The sequence below is a fragment of the Anoplopoma fimbria genome, unplaced genomic scaffold, assembly GCF_027596085.1.
Source record: "Anoplopoma fimbria isolate UVic2021 breed Golden Eagle Sablefish unplaced genomic scaffold, Afim_UVic_2022 Un_contig_9375_pilon_pilon, whole genome shotgun sequence".
Lineage (NCBI taxonomy): Eukaryota > Metazoa > Chordata > Actinopteri > Perciformes > Anoplopomatidae > Anoplopoma > Anoplopoma fimbria.
Genome location: NW_026553967.1, coordinates 1 through 16,111, shown reverse-complemented (window position 1 = coordinate 16,111; position 16,111 = coordinate 1). Strand labels below are relative to the sequence as shown.

Below are 16,111 nucleotides of genomic sequence, written 5' to 3'. Positions count from 1 at the left end.
CGCTGCAGTTGAGGTTTGATATGAGAAATTCCTTATCCAAGGTATCTGACCAGGTATAATAATGAGGTCATGTGGATGAAAATCTGAATCTTGAATTGTATCCTCTGTTTTCTTATCACAACTAAACAACTGCAGGTTTGAACGATGTGATGCACTGTTGCACAGGTTGCTTATATTTTTGCCATCTCTAATGAGAAGTTTTTGTTTATTTGTGGTTTTCACGATTGTATGAAGAGTTTTGAGAACACGTAGAGCCTGGTTTTGCAAATGGGAACTATGAGCGGTTTGGTTCAAGTATTTTCAAAACAGATATTTTGTTTCAAAACAGAACACTGTAATGGATGATAAAATCTACATTTCTGAGAGTATCAAATATGTTCTGTGGGTTAAACCCTGAGCCTTCAACATTCCTGTAGCCTAGCTCTGCTGTTCACTGTTTATCCATGATTTAGACACATGCTGATCTGATTACATCCAAGGGGAAAGTGAAAATCTGGTTTTCATACTATAGCCCACTCTCAGGCCTATTTTACAGTAGCTTATGAGCTGTATTCTCCTCAGTTTGCACAACCAAAGTCACAAATGCCCATAAAGGTAAAGTGAGAGAAACACCATCGGTTTGGCCTGATTGATCTGTAGGTCTATCCACATCAGTGTGTTGATAGAACAAAATTAATCATATTCTTTTGGTTGTTGTTGGTATGTGTTGTGAATCAAAAGAGCCATAGAGAGTGGCTCATAAGTACAGTGGGTCGTCCTTCAATTAGAGGATCGACAGTTTGATCCCTGTTAAGACAGGTAGACCCAATTGCTCCCGAAAGCTGTGCCATCGCTGGATTTGTGAATTGGTTAGTTAGCTAGTTAGTTAGTTAGCCCATGTCATCAGTGTAAATTGGTGAATGACTCATGTTAAAGCGCTTTGAGTAGTTGGAAGACTAGAAAAGCGCTATACATTGTCCATTTAGCATTACTTTCTCAGTCATGACGTGTTCAGAGCATAAAATAACTGGTATGTGTGTGTGTGTTTTTCAATTAACAATTGTTAATATTTTAAAAAGTGAAAATGATTGAAAGGTATAATTTGAATCTCATAGCGTTTGAGTTATTGCTCACCATAGCAGGCAATGGTGTCTGATCCACACCTTTCCCCTTGCCAGGTGGGGTCTGTAAACCAGGCTTGCAGAGGTTGTTTGCTTACTGCTGGTCTCCTATGTACCAATTTTGGACAGTGAGGTGATGGAAAGGTTGGAAGAGGGGCAACAGGCAGAGGAGGGGCAACAGTTAGAGAAGGGTCAACTGTGCTACTACTTGGCAAACGGTGGTGGTGATGGGACGATGGTGGTTGGACCTCTGGCTCACTTTGACAGTGAGGAGGACTTTCCTCCTCACTGTCATCATTGGAGTCCCCAAAGAAATGACTGAAAAGTGGTTTAGAAAGCTGTTAACCAAGCTGTTAACCGAATGTTAACTTTATTTGCAGACTCCCTAATTAACTAAAGCGCAAATGTTTTCACTGGACAAAGAACTCTAGTAAGCTAGTGTAATTGGTCGAGAATGCCTTTGTGATCATGTGGTGGCATTGTTAAGAATATTTTGTTTGTTCTGCCTTAAAGGGATTCTTAACAAATTTTCAACCAGCTGTAATTGTTCCTTCGGTGTATGAATGGGTGTGAATGTTAGATAGTTCTGATAGGCAGGTGGCACCTTGCATGGTAGCTCCTGCCATCAGTGCATGAATGGGTAGTTGATGATATGTAGTGTAAAAGCGCTTTGGGTGGTCGGAAGACTAGAAAAGCGTTATACAAGTACAGGCCATTACCATTTAATTGCAGTCCATTACCATTAATTTCCATGTAGGCAGTGTGCGCAGACAAGCGGCGGCCAGCTTCCCCCTGTGCTGCAAGCCCCCGGAGCTCCCTGGCCTTCCGTGTGCAAAAGTTTGCTGGATGGCTGATGTAAATGCAACATGGAGGGAAGTGAAGTTCAGTATCCCTTTACCTAGTGCACTACCATTATCAGGAGATCCTCCGACAAAGTAAAATAACTTTCTCTACATCATTATACGGGTACATACTAGAGCCCGACCGATATAGGACTTTTAAGGCCGATACCGATACGAATATTTTGTGATTTAAAAAGCCGATATGCCGATATATCGGCCGATATAAAAAAAAATTACCCTAACATTGGTTATTTGTAGTTATTTATGAGTCCTCACTAAAATAATAAGGTAATGCAGTTTAAAAATAAACTTTATTTTATTGTTTTATTGGCACAACAGAAAAGAACATCAAAATATATTAAAGTTCTGATGAATAAAGTGCTTAGAACAAAAACACAATAACAAGTATCAATAGACTTGGTAAGCTTCTTAAATATAACTTTGAACAAGACTGGAAAAAAATATTCTGTTAAGTTCAATAACTTCTGATAAATAAAAAAGGCAAATATAAACTGAACTGAAAACAGTCAGTCCTCAATAGCTCCAGTCCAGCAGAGGCAGGTTGTAGTACAAGAAGCAAAGTTTCTCTGCATTCTCTCCTTTCAAAGAGCTTCGCCTATCCTCATAAATATTCCCTATGGTGCTGAACACTCTTTCGCTCGCCACAGAGGAGGGTGGACAGGAGAGGTACTGCCTTGCTAAGGCTGACAGTCTGGTGAAACGGTTGGTGTTGTGTTTCCACCAATCGTATGGATTTCCACTCTTTCTGTCAATGACAGGCTCTCTGAGGTACCGTTGAAGCTCTTCGATTATCCCCTCTGGTTCCACTGCCTCACCGGTTGAAGGAAGGAGCACAGTGTTGTAAAGTGAGTCTAAGAGACTGGGTACTTGGTCCTCTGTTCTCAGCCTTTTGGGGTCGCTCTCCTCAGATGGAGTTTCAGTGGCAGAATCTGGTGGACTGGTCTCCATAGCCTCTTCCAACCAGGTTTTCACTTTTGTCAGCATTTCTGGTACCAAAGGACGCTCTTTGTATCGTGGGTCAAGGACACAGGCAAGCACCACCTCTTTAGAGTCCTTCACTTTTGAAAACCTTTTCTGCAAGCTATTCAGCATGGTTTTTCTCATGGTTTGAATACCCCTGGTGGTTGGTCCCTCTGACTCCAGTAAACGGTGCAACACTACTGTGCATGGTAGAATGCAGGATGTGGATGAGTCTGCTCTACTGAATTCCAGTGTCACCTCCTCCAGTGGTCCAAGGGTCTCTGCCAGGTTCGATGCAATGGACCATTCCTCTGCTGACAGACATGAGAAATGTCCATGGTCGCTAGCATATGCAGTGATGGCTCTTTTTTGTTCGAGCATCCTCACCAACATGTGTAGTGTAGAGTTCCACCTTGTCTGTATTGCCTGTATGATAGAATGCTGTGGGACACCTAGCTCCTCCTGAATTTTAGACAGGCGTTGTACTGCCGTAACAGAGTGGTGGAAGTGTGTAGCAATTTTCTTGAGCTTTGCCAGAATGTCCACCACCACTCTCTGGGAACTGAGGCCATCATTTATAACCAGGTGCAGTATGTGAGCACTGCAGCTCAGGTCTGGCATCTCAACAAGGCGCATGCCTTTCACCATATTTGCCCCACTGTCCCTGAGCACAAGCATGACCCGCTCCACATCAATTTCCCATTCCTGAAGCATGGACAGAAATGTCTCTCCAATGTACTGTCCTGTGTGGGACTGTGTCAAGGATTTAACATTCAAGACAAGTTGGACCTTTTTCCAATTCTTGTCAATGAAATGAGCAGTCAAGCTCATGAGTGCTTCGTTTGAACCTGACCAACAGTCAGTGGTAAAGGAAATGCTCTTTCCTGCATTTTCAACTGACAGCAGTTTCTGTATTTTGCTGACGACTCCTGTATACATCTCGTCCATCTTCTTTGCACGGAAAAATTTCTCTGTTTTTAATGGGTATCTGGGCTCTGCCTTGGCCATAACCCTTTTAAACCCTGCACCCTCAACAACTGAAAAAGGCAGGATGTCAGTGGCTATCATCTCCATCAGGAGTTTGTCCATTTCTTCAGTTCTTGGATCATTTGGAGTCCATTTTATGGTTTTCTCCAACACTTGTTTTAGGGTTGGCTGTGTCAATGTTGTGGTTGGAAGTTGAACTTGAGGCTGTGCATCTTTTTGGTAGATGTCTTGGTGTTTTGATTTAAGGTGTGCCCACAAGTTGGATGTATTTTTAAATTTGAGGCTGCCAGATCCCTGGCTCACAGAGGCTGTACAGATGTTGCATGTGATTGTATTTGATGGGCCTTTTGTGAAATACTCCCATACTTGACTTCGGCCACGATTTGCCATCTGTCAAAATATAAATAAACAAGCCAGGTGAGACATACTAAATAAAAACAAAATTATTGCTGCTACAGACACAACTATTACTACTACTATTATTATTATTGACAGTAATAATTAAAAGAAAATCGATGATGATATTATTATCATCATCATCATGTACTTGGAACTGAACAATAATATCAGGGTAACTTTCTCTTACAGTTAATAATAATTAAAACAACTTGTCAAGATCTAGAAATTATTTTAAATGTACATACATTTTCACATCTGTGCATCTGTGAAAATGCATACTTGGACACAGTAAGTATTTTCACAGAGCAAAAGAGTCTGAAGCAGCATTTTACATAAAGTAGGTTTACTCACTGTTTAGTTTGCTAAATTTAGTCTCCTTTTTGACGAATTAATTTGGACTAATACATGTTATAAGAGGAATAGAGCAGCGTTACGTGTGTGTGGTAAAAGCGCGCGCGCATGTGCAAGAAAGACGTTTAAAAAAAAACAGTTTTCCAAATAACGGGCCGGGGAGAGATGATACGTCTCATTGCTGTAATGCTATTAAAGAAATACATCTTCAGTCACATTGTCAAGAGTTAAACCGACAGTCAGTCAACTATACTGTAACAATTAATGTTGGCTAAATCCATTTCACTCTCATCTAACACGTAACAACAGCAAAACTGGACATGGTAGTCATGAATTAAGTCATGCTTATCGACTTTAGAGAATTGATGGGGATGTTATTTTAATTGTTATTCAAGCAATGTATGTCTCGTGACAGTTGCCAACTTACCATGAACGCACTTGCACACATGAACAACACAACACCGATGATCTCCGTCGATCTCCGTCATTCACTCTGCCTGAATCAGCGGGTTTGGGACGTTAGAGCGCCCCCTGGTGGACAAACTATGCAACGCCAATACTTTATTTTTTTTTTTTTTTTATATTCATTTATCGGCCATTATTTTGCCTAATATCGGCCGATAATATCGGCCCGCCGATATATCGGTCGGGCTCTAGTACATACGGTATGAGCAATATTCCCTAGTGAGTAACTGCGAAATAATGTATGTTATTAAACTGTATATTGACATAATTTTAACCGCATTGTAAATGATCTGAACTTATTCTTTAACAGATTTGATCAGCCATCCACCCCTCCCCCCACCAAGACCTCCCTGCTGCTGCAAACCCCATCGTCTGCACCCCCTGTAGATTGCCTCTCTTCCTCCACCCCCTTTTCCACAACACTCGGCTCCCCTCCACACTCCTCAAACACTGCACTCCACCAGCACCCCACCCCCACTCCAACAACCTACAGCACACAGCCCCCTTCCCCCAACTTGTCCCTCTCAAATAACCAGGTGAGAAAAGAACTGAGGAAGATAAAGGTGAGAAAGGCCACGGGTCCGGACGGCTCAAGGCTCCTCAGATCCTGCGCAGACCAGCTGTGCGGGATAGTGAAGCACGTCTTTAACTTGAGCTTGAAGCTGGGGAGGGTACCACAGCTATGGAAGACGTCCTGCGTGCTATCAGTCCCAAAGACCCCGGGGGCCAAGGACTTCAGCAGCTTCAGGCCGGTGGCTTTAACATCCCACCTGATGAAGACCCTGGAGAGGCTGGTCCTTGTGCACCTCCGCCCCTGGTAATCTCATCTTTAGACCCACTTCAGTTCGCTTATCAATCTGGCATCGGGGTGGATGACGCTGTCATCTACCTGCTACAAAGATGCCTAGGATGAAAGGACAGATTGGGAAATGTGATTTGGTTGAAGGATTTAGAAGATGATGTAAATTCACCACTGAAGGCTAATAGAAAACAGAATTCCCAAGGGGAAAAACGCCTGCTCTGGTTCTGTCAGCATCATATGCCATTAAAGAGTAATAGGCTGTCTGCTACTCAAAAATCCTCAATGAATAACGCAAGAAGAGGAGATGTGACCCGGCCCGGAGGAAGCCCGGGGCCCCCGTCTGGAGCCAGGCCCAGACGGAGGGCTCGATGGCGAGCGCCTGGTGGCCGGGTTTGCCACGGAGCCCGGTCGGGCACAGCCCGAACAAACTACGTGGCACCCCCTCTCTTCATCCCATGGGCCCACCACCTGTGGGAAGACCCGTTGGGGTCGGGTGCGCAGCCACATGGGTGGCAGCGAAGGTCAGGGGTCTCGACGGACCAGACCCGGGCGGCAGAAGCTGGCTCTGGGGACGTGGAACGTCACCTCGCTGTGGGGAAAGGAACCGGAGCTTGTGAGGGAGGTGGAGCGCTATCAGTTAGATCTGGTGGGGCTTACCTCCACGCACAGTCTCAGCTCTGGTACCGTACTCCTGGATAAGGGTTGGACTCTATTCTTCTCCGGAGTTGCCAAGGGCGTGAGGCGCCGGGCGGGTGTGGGGATACTCATAAATCCCCGGCTGAGCGCCGCGGTGTTGGAGTTTACCCCGGTAGACGAGAGGGTCGCCTCCCTGCGCCTTAGGGTTGTAGGGGGGAAAACTCTGACTGTTGTTTGTGCGTATGCACCAAACAGCAGCTCAGAGTACTCGGCCTTCTTGGAGACCCTGAATGGAGTCCTGTATGGGGCTCCAGTAGGGGACTCCGTAGTTCTGCTGGGTGACTTCAACGCCCACGTGGGCAACGATGGAGACACCTGGAGAGGCGTGGTGGGGAGGAACGGCCTCCCTGATCTAAACCCGAGCGGTCGTTTGTTATTGGACTTCTGTGCTAGTCATGGATTATCCATAACAAACACCATGTTCGAACATAAGGGTGCTCATAAGTGTACCTGGTACCAGAGTACCCTAGGCCGAAGATCAATGATCGATTTTGTGATCGTGTCATCTGATCTGAGGCCGCATGTTTTGGACACTCGGGTAAAGAGAGGGGCGGAACTGTCAACCGACCACCATCTGGTTGTGAGTTGGATCAGGGAATGGGGGAAATTTCCGGATAGACCTGGTAAGCCCAAACGAGTAGTGCGGGTGAACTGGGAACGTCTGGAGGAGGCCCCCGTCCTAGGTATCTTCAACTCACACCTCCGGCGGAGTTTTTCTGGCATTCCTGTGGAGGTTGGGGGCATTGAGCCGGAGTGGGCGGTGTTCAAAGCCTCCATTGCTGAAGCTGCGGTGGCTAGCTGTGGCCTCAGGGTCTTAGGCTCCTCAAGGGGCGGTAACCCTCGGACACCGTGGTGGACACCGGTGGTCAGGGAAGCCGTCCGATTGAAGAAGGAGGCCTTCCGGGATATGATATCCTGGAGGACTCCTGACTCGGTTGCAGGGTACCGACAGGCCCGAAGGGCTGCAGCTGCTGCCGTGTCGGAGGCGAAGCAGCGGGTGTGGGAGAAGTTCGGAGAGGCCATGGAGAAGGACTTTCGGTCGGCACCAAAGTGTTTCTGGAAGACTATCCGGCACCTCAGGAGGGGGAAACGGGGAACCATCCAAGCTGTGTACAGTAAGGATGGGACTCTGTTGACCTCAACTGAGGAGGTCGTCGGACGTTGGAAGGAACACTTTGAGGAACTCCTGAATCCGAATAACACGCCCTCTATGTTGGAGGCAGAGCTCGAGGTTGATGGTGTTTCGTCGTCAATTTCCCTGGTGGAGGTCACTGAGGTAGTCAAACATCTCCGCAGTGGCAAAGCCCCAGGGATTGATGAGATCCAGCCAGAAATGCTAAAGGCTCTGGGTGTTGAGGGGCTGTCATGGTTGACACGCCTATTCAACATCGCGTGGGACTCGGGTACAGTGCCAAAGGAGTGGCAAACCGGGGTGGTGGTTCCCCTGTTCAAAAAGGGGGACCAGAGAGTGTGTGCCAATTACCGGGGTATCACACTTCTCAGCCTCCCTGGTAAAGTCTACTCCAAGGTGCTGGAAAGGAGGGTTCGGCCGATCGTCGAACCTCAGATTGAAGAGGAACAATGCGGTTTTCGCCCGGACTTGGAACTACGGACCAGCTCTTCACTCTCGCAAGGATCCTGGAGGGGGCCTGGGAGTATGCCCATCCGGTCTACATGTGTTTTGTGGATCTGGAGAAGGCGTATGACCGGGTCCCCCGGGAGAAACTGTGGGAGGTGCTGCGGGAGTATGGGGTAAGGGGTCTATCCTCAGGGCCATCCAATCCCTGTACTCCCAAAGCGAGAGCTGTGTTCGCGTCCTCGGCAGCCAGTCAGTTTCGTTCTCAGTGGGTGCTGGTCTCCGCCAGGGCTGCGCCTTGTCACCAATCCTGTTTGTGATATACATGGACAGGATATCGAGGCGTAGTCGTGGTGGGGAGGGGTTGCAGTTCGGTGGTCTGAGGATCTCGTCACTGCTTTTTGCAGATGATGTGGTCCTCATTGGATCATCGGCCTGTGACCTTCAGCACTCACTGGATCGGCTGGCGGCCGAGTGTGAAGCGGCTGGGATGAGGATCAGCACCGCTAAATCTGAGGCCATGACTCTTAGCAGGAAACCGATGGATTGCTTACTCCGGGTAGGAAATGAGTCCTTAGCCCAAGTGAAGGAGTTCAAGTACCTGGGGTCTTGTTCGCGAGTGAGGGTACTATGGAACGTGAGATTGGCCGGAGAATCGGAGCAGCGGGGGCGGTATTGCGTTCGCTTTACCGCACCGTTGTAACGAAAAGAGAGCTGAGCCGCAAGGCAAAGCTCTCGATCTACCGGTCGATCTTCGTTCCTATCCTCACCTATGGTCATGAGGGCTGGGTGATGACCGAAAGGACGAGATCGCGGGTACAAGCGGCCGAGATGAGTTTTCTCAGAAGGGTGGCTGGCGTCTCCCTTAGGGATAGGGTGAGAAGCTCAGCCATCCGTGAGGAACTCGGATTAGAGCCGCTGCTCCTTTACTTAGAAAGGAGTCAGCTGAGGTGGTTCGGGCATCTGGCAAGGATGCCCACTGGGCGCCTTCCTTGGGAGGTGTTTCAGGCACGTCCAGTGGGGAGGAGACCTCGGGGAAGACCCAGGACTAGGTGGAGAGATTATATCTCAACACTGGCCTGGGAACGCCTCGGGATCCCCCGTCAGAGTTGGTCAATGTGGCCCGGGAAAGGGAAGTCTGGGGCCCCCTGCTTGAGCTGCTCCCCCTGCGACCCGACCCCGGATAAGCGGACGAAAATGAGAGATGAGATGAGGCTGTCTGCTTTCGATAACTGGGGAGAATATTTAGCAAACTTTTCAGCAGTAATTTTAATGCCGAATTAGCAAACAAACTTGAATAAGAGGATCGTACCATCTTATAATAAATTGAATGCCGGCAATAAAACTAGAAAATAGGCAGGTTTGAAATGCAACCATCAATGCAGTAGCAAATGAAGGCACACGATTTATCAGAAGAAGATAAAGAGGCAATCCAACAGAAAACAAAACAAAGAAAAAGTAAATCGAAAAGTTTTTACCGTGGAAACTGCTAAACCCTTACACTTATACATCTTAGCTGAGTCCATACATTTATCCATGAGGCTTTGATTTAGGAAAGCATAAGGGTCTGACAAGGGGAAGCTGCTGGCAAAGGAATACAAGCCGGAAGGAAAATCTACAAAACAAAACGACAACATGGTTGTTACCACCCAATAAGAGACTGCCAACGAATGTGTGACCTAAGGAAATGGTTTAAAACTGCTTTACAACATCACTGCAGCCCGAATGAACAACAGAAGGAAAAAATGTATTGGGAATGCAACGTCTTTAGTACCAATTAATAACTGCTCAGTTAAAGGATGAAGAAAGGCTTTCTACAAACCATTTTTAAATTAGTCTTAGTCCGCCTGTAGACATACTTACCATCATGGCCAGGCAAAACAAAAAAACAGCGGATTTGGTGCACAAGCGAGAGAGTTCGCTCTCGCGGCATTAAGCGACTCTGTCACCGCAAGGAGGGCTGTCTCTGACGAGTGACCCACGTTGAACCCGGACTGGTGGGGGTCCAAGAGGTAGGAGGTAGGAAGACAGTTGTTTAGAGACAGCGCGTTCAAGTGTTTTGGATAGAAAGGGTAGAAGAGAAACCGGTCTGAAGTTCTTGACATCAGAGGGGTCAAGTGATGGTTTTTTCAGAAGGGGGGTGACTCTGGCAGTCTTGAAAGCCAAGGGAATGCATCCCGAGACGAGAGATGTGTTGATGAGGTGGGTGAGGAAAGGAAGGAGTTCAGTCGCAATAGACTGAAGAAGAGGGGAGGGGATCGGGTCAAGGGAGCACGTGGTGGGGCGGTTAGATGTTAGAAGGTCGAGGACCTCGTTAGGGGAGAGGGGAGCAAAATAGGGTAAGATGGGGTGTGGAGAGGGAAGGGGGAGCTGAGGGGGAAGAGCTGGAGAGGGAGAGGGGGGCTGAGAGAAGGAGGATCTGATATCGTTTACCTTCTTGTCAAAGAAGTTTGCGAAATCATCAGGGAGAAGGGAGGACGTTTTTTCTTGAGATGTGTAAGCCACTCCCCCTAGTACTTAAGAGGACAATTGACCTATTGAAACTAAACCACACCTCTCAAAGCAGTTCCTGATTACAGCAACAGCACAGACAACAGAATCAGCAACAAACACTAAAACTTAAGCAGGCTTGGTACAGTTAAGAGCAAATTATGAAAGCAAGAACAATATACTTAGTCTATGCTAGCAGAGTCAAGTAGTTCAGTATCCCTCCAGAAGTCAAATACACTGGAGGGATACTGAACTACTTGACTCTGCTCCTCTCGTTTGTCTGCGTTTGGGTCCATCTCCTGTTGCCTCTTTACCCCAACCCTGACAGAACGAACCAATCTCCAATATGGACCCAGCAGTTCTGTTTAAGGATGAATTATACGAGTTGTGTTATACCCTCCTATGTATTTATGAGGAGTGGAGGAGAGCTCCTAGTAGGGAGCACCAAGAGGCTGCACTGAGGCTGAGGCCGCCACGTGTCCCGTCTGAGGTCCAGCCGACTCCGGCTCCCGCTGGGCTGCAGCTTTCCCCGCTTCCTGCTCCCACAGCTTACAGCGGTTCCTGTTCCCCCTGGGCCTTAGCTTACCTCGGTTCCTGTTCCAGCTGGGCCTTAGCTTACACTGGTTCCTGTTCCCACTGGGCCGCAGCTTACACAGGTTCCTGTTCCTGCTGGGCCTCAGCTTACACCAGTTCCTGTTTCCGCTGGGCCGCAGCTTACCCCAGTTCCTGTTCCCACTGGGCCGCAGCTTACCCCAGTTCCTGTTCCCACTGGGCCTTAGCTTACACAGGTTCCTGTTCCCGCTGGGCCGCAGCTTACCCCAACTCCTATCGCTGATCCAGAATTCCTGTTGCCAGAGCTCCAGGTCCAAGAGACCCTGTCACCAGAGCCCCAGGTCCAAGAGACCCAGTCTCAAGAGCCCCTGGTCCAAGAGCCCCAGTCTCAAGTCCCCTTGCCCGAACTCCAGAGCAGATCCTTCAGCCTGGTCGTCCCCTTACCCGACCTCCAGAGCCGCTCTGTCAGCCTGGTCGTGCCCGTGCCCGACCTCCAGAGCTGCTCCATCAGCCTGGTCGTGCCCAACCTCCTGAGCCGCTCCGTCAGCCTGGTCGTGCCCAACCTCCTGAGCCGCTCCGTCAGCCGGGTTGTCCTACTGTCCGCCCCCGGAACGGTTCCGTCTGTTTGATAGCCCTCATGGCCGCCCTCCAGAGGGGTTCCGCCTGTCCGCCTTGCCCAAGCCCCTTTGTTCCAGACAATGGGGCAAGTTTGGAGGCTGTAATCCAACACACTAGAGGTTTGCCGTTCCACAGCACAATTCACCCCCGCCCCGGGGTTCTCCCCCTGTGACTCCTGCTCCACTCTCTGTCAACTCTTCTCCATCCATTCCGTCATCAAGGGTGCAGTTTTCTCTCAGGAATGACAAAGGACAGAGTTGAGTTCTGCTCGCTGCCCTACCTCCAGCACAAGCTGATATATTTACACAACCACAGATCAAACGTTTCTGTATTAGGGAATACCTTAGTATAAATGGTCATTTAAGGCCTATTTAATTAATTAGAGTATGTAGTGACAATCTTGGATAATGCTTCTATACATGGTCCTATAAAAAAGAACTCGTGATTTTCATAAGTTAGTTTATCTCTGCTGTACAATAATTATGTGTGGAGTATGTGTCACTTTAAAGCAGCAGCAGTGCAGATGGAGCAGTGAGAGCCAGGTCATAAAATGGACAATATACCCAAATATTGCATTGTAGAAAGGGTTAGTCTGTTGGCAGATTCTAAAATAAATGAAAGTATAAAAACAAGAGGCAGTTTTATCTTTTAACATTATAGTGGCTCTTTATTGAAGTAAACCCTACTGTATTGTACTATTTCATATTTTTTTTACATTTTTGGGGGATATTTTTATTACTACTTGTACTTAGCAAATATTATTACATATTATATATCAGAAAAGTATTTTGAGGACACTTAGTAAGCTATCTGCTAGGCTTTGTAAGTAATTTTGAAATCGCTAGAATTCCAATTCAAGGTTCTCCATAGGTAACTCAGAGCATTAACATAGTATCAAACTAGTATTTGTTTTGTAAAGATATAGAGAAGTACTGTCCACATGAGCAGAGACTGAAGTCTCGCTTTCTTTGTGTGTTGTAATCAAATTTCTCATTGTTTGCTTATGTTGCGTAGCCGGTAGCGTGCCTTTTAATGCATGTGCATAGGGCTGGACAATAAAGAGCAAATAAAATAGCTCCCTAATTTAAGACAAATACCTCAATAGCGATATCGCCACGATATTGTAGGGTTGAACTTTGGCTGTGACAGCCATATGAGCTCAGATTTGGATAATTGTTTGTGTAGATGTTTTATATTTGTACATCAGACACTGGTGTCATCAGATTGACTTTCTAATAAATGTCTTTGATCAAGTTGTTCAGGAGGAAGAAGCTGAAACAGAGACAATGGCAGTGTTTATCATCAGTGGGAGGAGAATCTGAGAATGTGACTTTGGGAGTTTTATGGAATTACGATTTGCTATCAGTATCTCATGCCTGTGCCATGTTATTTGGCCTCATCTATGCTCTGATATTAAGCTCAACAAGTGGGCTCAAATACACCTTTGATGCGCTGCAGAAAGTATTCATGAAGATGGAACCAAAGAAAATGACACACAAGTTTGCAGTCTGTGGGTTGAGCTCTAAATATTGGATTAATCAAAGAAAGACATTTGGATGGAGCATGCTTTTTGTCCTGTTTTAAAGCTTGGATCCAAATACAAAATGGGATAATGGAAGGGATCATTGTAAAATGTAAATGAGAGAAACAGACTTTCAAACTGGCATTCATTTTGGATTGTCTCTGTTAACGGAAGTCTTTCTGTGGTACAAATATTGTGGAGCTGATATTAACCATGAATATGTGAATAATACTCAATTCACAATAACCAGCAATTCAATAATGTTAATGTGTTTTCTTGAACTGACTTATGCATAAAAACTTTGTTCATAGCACCTTAGCAATTGAACAGATTTTTTTTCTTTTTGACCTCTTGTTCTCGTTTTTGTAAAGGTTCATAATAATGTGACATTTATTCTGGTCATTTTATCAGATGAAGATACATTTTTAACACTGTTGGAACTATTTCATTTCTTAACAGCTATTACATTATATATTTCAAGTTTTGAAGCAGATATGTACAAACATGTTTCACATGTTAACATCTGTATGTTTATTAAGGTTACAAAAGGGTTGCACAAAAAAAGGCCATTAGTTACATAATGTTAAACTTGTGTTTTTTGTTGATATGTGAAAACAAATACTAGTAAGCTTTAGTAAGTGGAAAATAAATGCAAGTTTTATTTATTTTTGTGGTTTGTTTTTTGCACAGTGCATCACAGAAAAGGTGATGCATAGACATTACAAACATTCAGGTCTTTTGAGGAGAATATTCCTGTCTTGATGAATAGTAAGTAACCTAAATTGAACATTGACTGTAACAAAAAACATATTTTATTTTAAGTGAAAATTTTACCTTTATATTATAGCAAAATTAAGCTCTCCTGTATGGAAAAATTTAAGTTGTAAAAAAAGCAAAAAAATATATCATTCTGATTTACATAAAGTTAAGTTTTGGCTTGTATCTAAAGAAAAATATTGATTTAGGTATAATACAAATTCATAGTTTGTACTGAATCATAAATTTAACTTGGGGAAAGCTAATACAATTGTGTGTAACAAATTAGAGTGTTTTAATTAGTTTGTTTGAAAGTAAAATTATACTTGGATGTAATAGTAAATATTAGGTTATTCCAAATGAAGAAATTAAGTTGTCTACAAAGTTTTAAAATAAATGGTCTTTTTACTTAATGTGAATGTAAAGTCTTCGCCCAGGCAATATTTTTATTGATATCAAGTATAAATTTTAGCTTTAAACTAAACTGAAAATATAGCTTTTTTAAATTGGTCCAAAGAATAATTTCTTTCAATGTACTTCAAGGATCTATTCTTGGAACACTTCTTTTCTCTCTGTATATTCTTCCTTTAGGTCATATTATCCAGCACCATAACATCTCATGTTACAGTTATACAGACGATACACAGTGATATCTCTCCATTAAACCCTTTGAATACAAAGCCAAATTACAGAGCTGCATAGGTGAATAGAGAGACTGGATGTCACAAAACTTTTTGCAATTGAACTTTGACAAAACAGAGGCGCTTATCATCTGCCCTGAGCACCTCCATAATCAAGACCAGCCACTGCTTGGTCCCCTTACCTCAAATATTAAGGTCACTGCTAAGAACCTGGGTGTTACTTTCGACAGTGAGCTAAGCTTTGGACATAAAACAAAAAAAAATGTAGAATCCTGTTTTTACCAACTCAGGAATATCTCTAAGATCCACGAAATGTTATCTTTTAGCAATACAGAGAAAATTATTCATGCTTTTATCTCCTCACAACTAAACTATTGTAATTAATTGTTTCCCTGCCTCAGTGCCTGAGATGTAACTAAACTTCAGGCTATGCAGAACTCTGCAGCCAGACTGCTGACAAAGACCAAACGCTCTTCTCGCATCACCCCAGTTTTAGCCTACCTGCACTGGAAACCAATTTCCTTTCGAATCCATTAACAGTTTTTACTCATTATTTAGAAGGCTTTGCATGACCAGGCGCCAGAATACATCAGTGAACTTTTAACTCCCTATTGTCCAGATTGACCACTAAGATCCTCAGGCTAAGGCCTGCTAGCTGTACAAGAGTCCATGTTAAGATATAAGGGTGATCAAGCGTTTGCTGTGTTGGCACCGCAGCTCTGGAACAGTTTTCCAGTTGGTATTCGATCTGCTGACACTGTTTCCCCTATTAAATACTGTCTTAAGACACCTTTTTCCAACTTTTTTCACGCCTGACAATAATTTTATTTATATTATTCATTAATTTAATTTTAAATATAGCTCTGTTGTGTAACCACTTGATTGTAAGTTTATTTGAATACCTTTTCACCTGTCCTACCTTATAGACTTTTGAATAATTCATCTGTAAATGTATTTTATATGGTCTTTTAATTGTGTGCCTTTAGTTTGCCATTTTTATTTCTTGATATTTTGTATTTGTATTTATCTGGGGTCTATGGGAAGCACTTTGTACTCCCACCTTGAAAAGTGATATATAAATAAAATTATTATTATTATTATGGGTCATTAATGGGGTCTGCTGTAAGGAAACAGTTGTGCTTTTCTGGGTAGAGATTTCCTCTGCTACGGTGAACAGGATCTCTGTGTGCAAACTGGAAAGAATGCTGACAAATCAGTACAATCATGAATTTAAATGAAAAGACTGAGGAGAAGGAAAAGTCCAGAGAAAACCTCAAGTTCCTGGAAACCATGATGGGAAATACTGTTTGAAGGGGCCCTAAACAGAGAGGTC

The 16,111-nt window shown here is 44.7% G+C and overlaps 1 protein-coding gene across 1 annotated transcript; it reads right to left on the bottom strand.

Moving 5' to 3' along the window:
* Positions 1–2,218: 2,218 nt before the first annotated feature.
* LOC129116977 (zinc finger BED domain-containing protein 4-like) lies at positions 2,219–4,300 on the bottom strand. Its single transcript, XM_054627589.1, has one exon. It carries the CDS (start codon positions 4,298–4,300, stop codon positions 2,477–2,479), a length of 1,824 nt encoding a protein of 607 aa, XP_054483564.1. The 3' UTR covers positions 2,219–2,476.
* Positions 4,301–16,111: the final 11,811 nt, after the last annotated feature.

Excerpts from the sequence above, each read along its gene's own strand:
- LOC129116977 (XM_054627589.1), bottom strand. The coding sequence starts at position 4,300 with ATGGCAAATCGTGGCCGAAGTCAAGTATGGGAGTATTTCACAAAAGGC.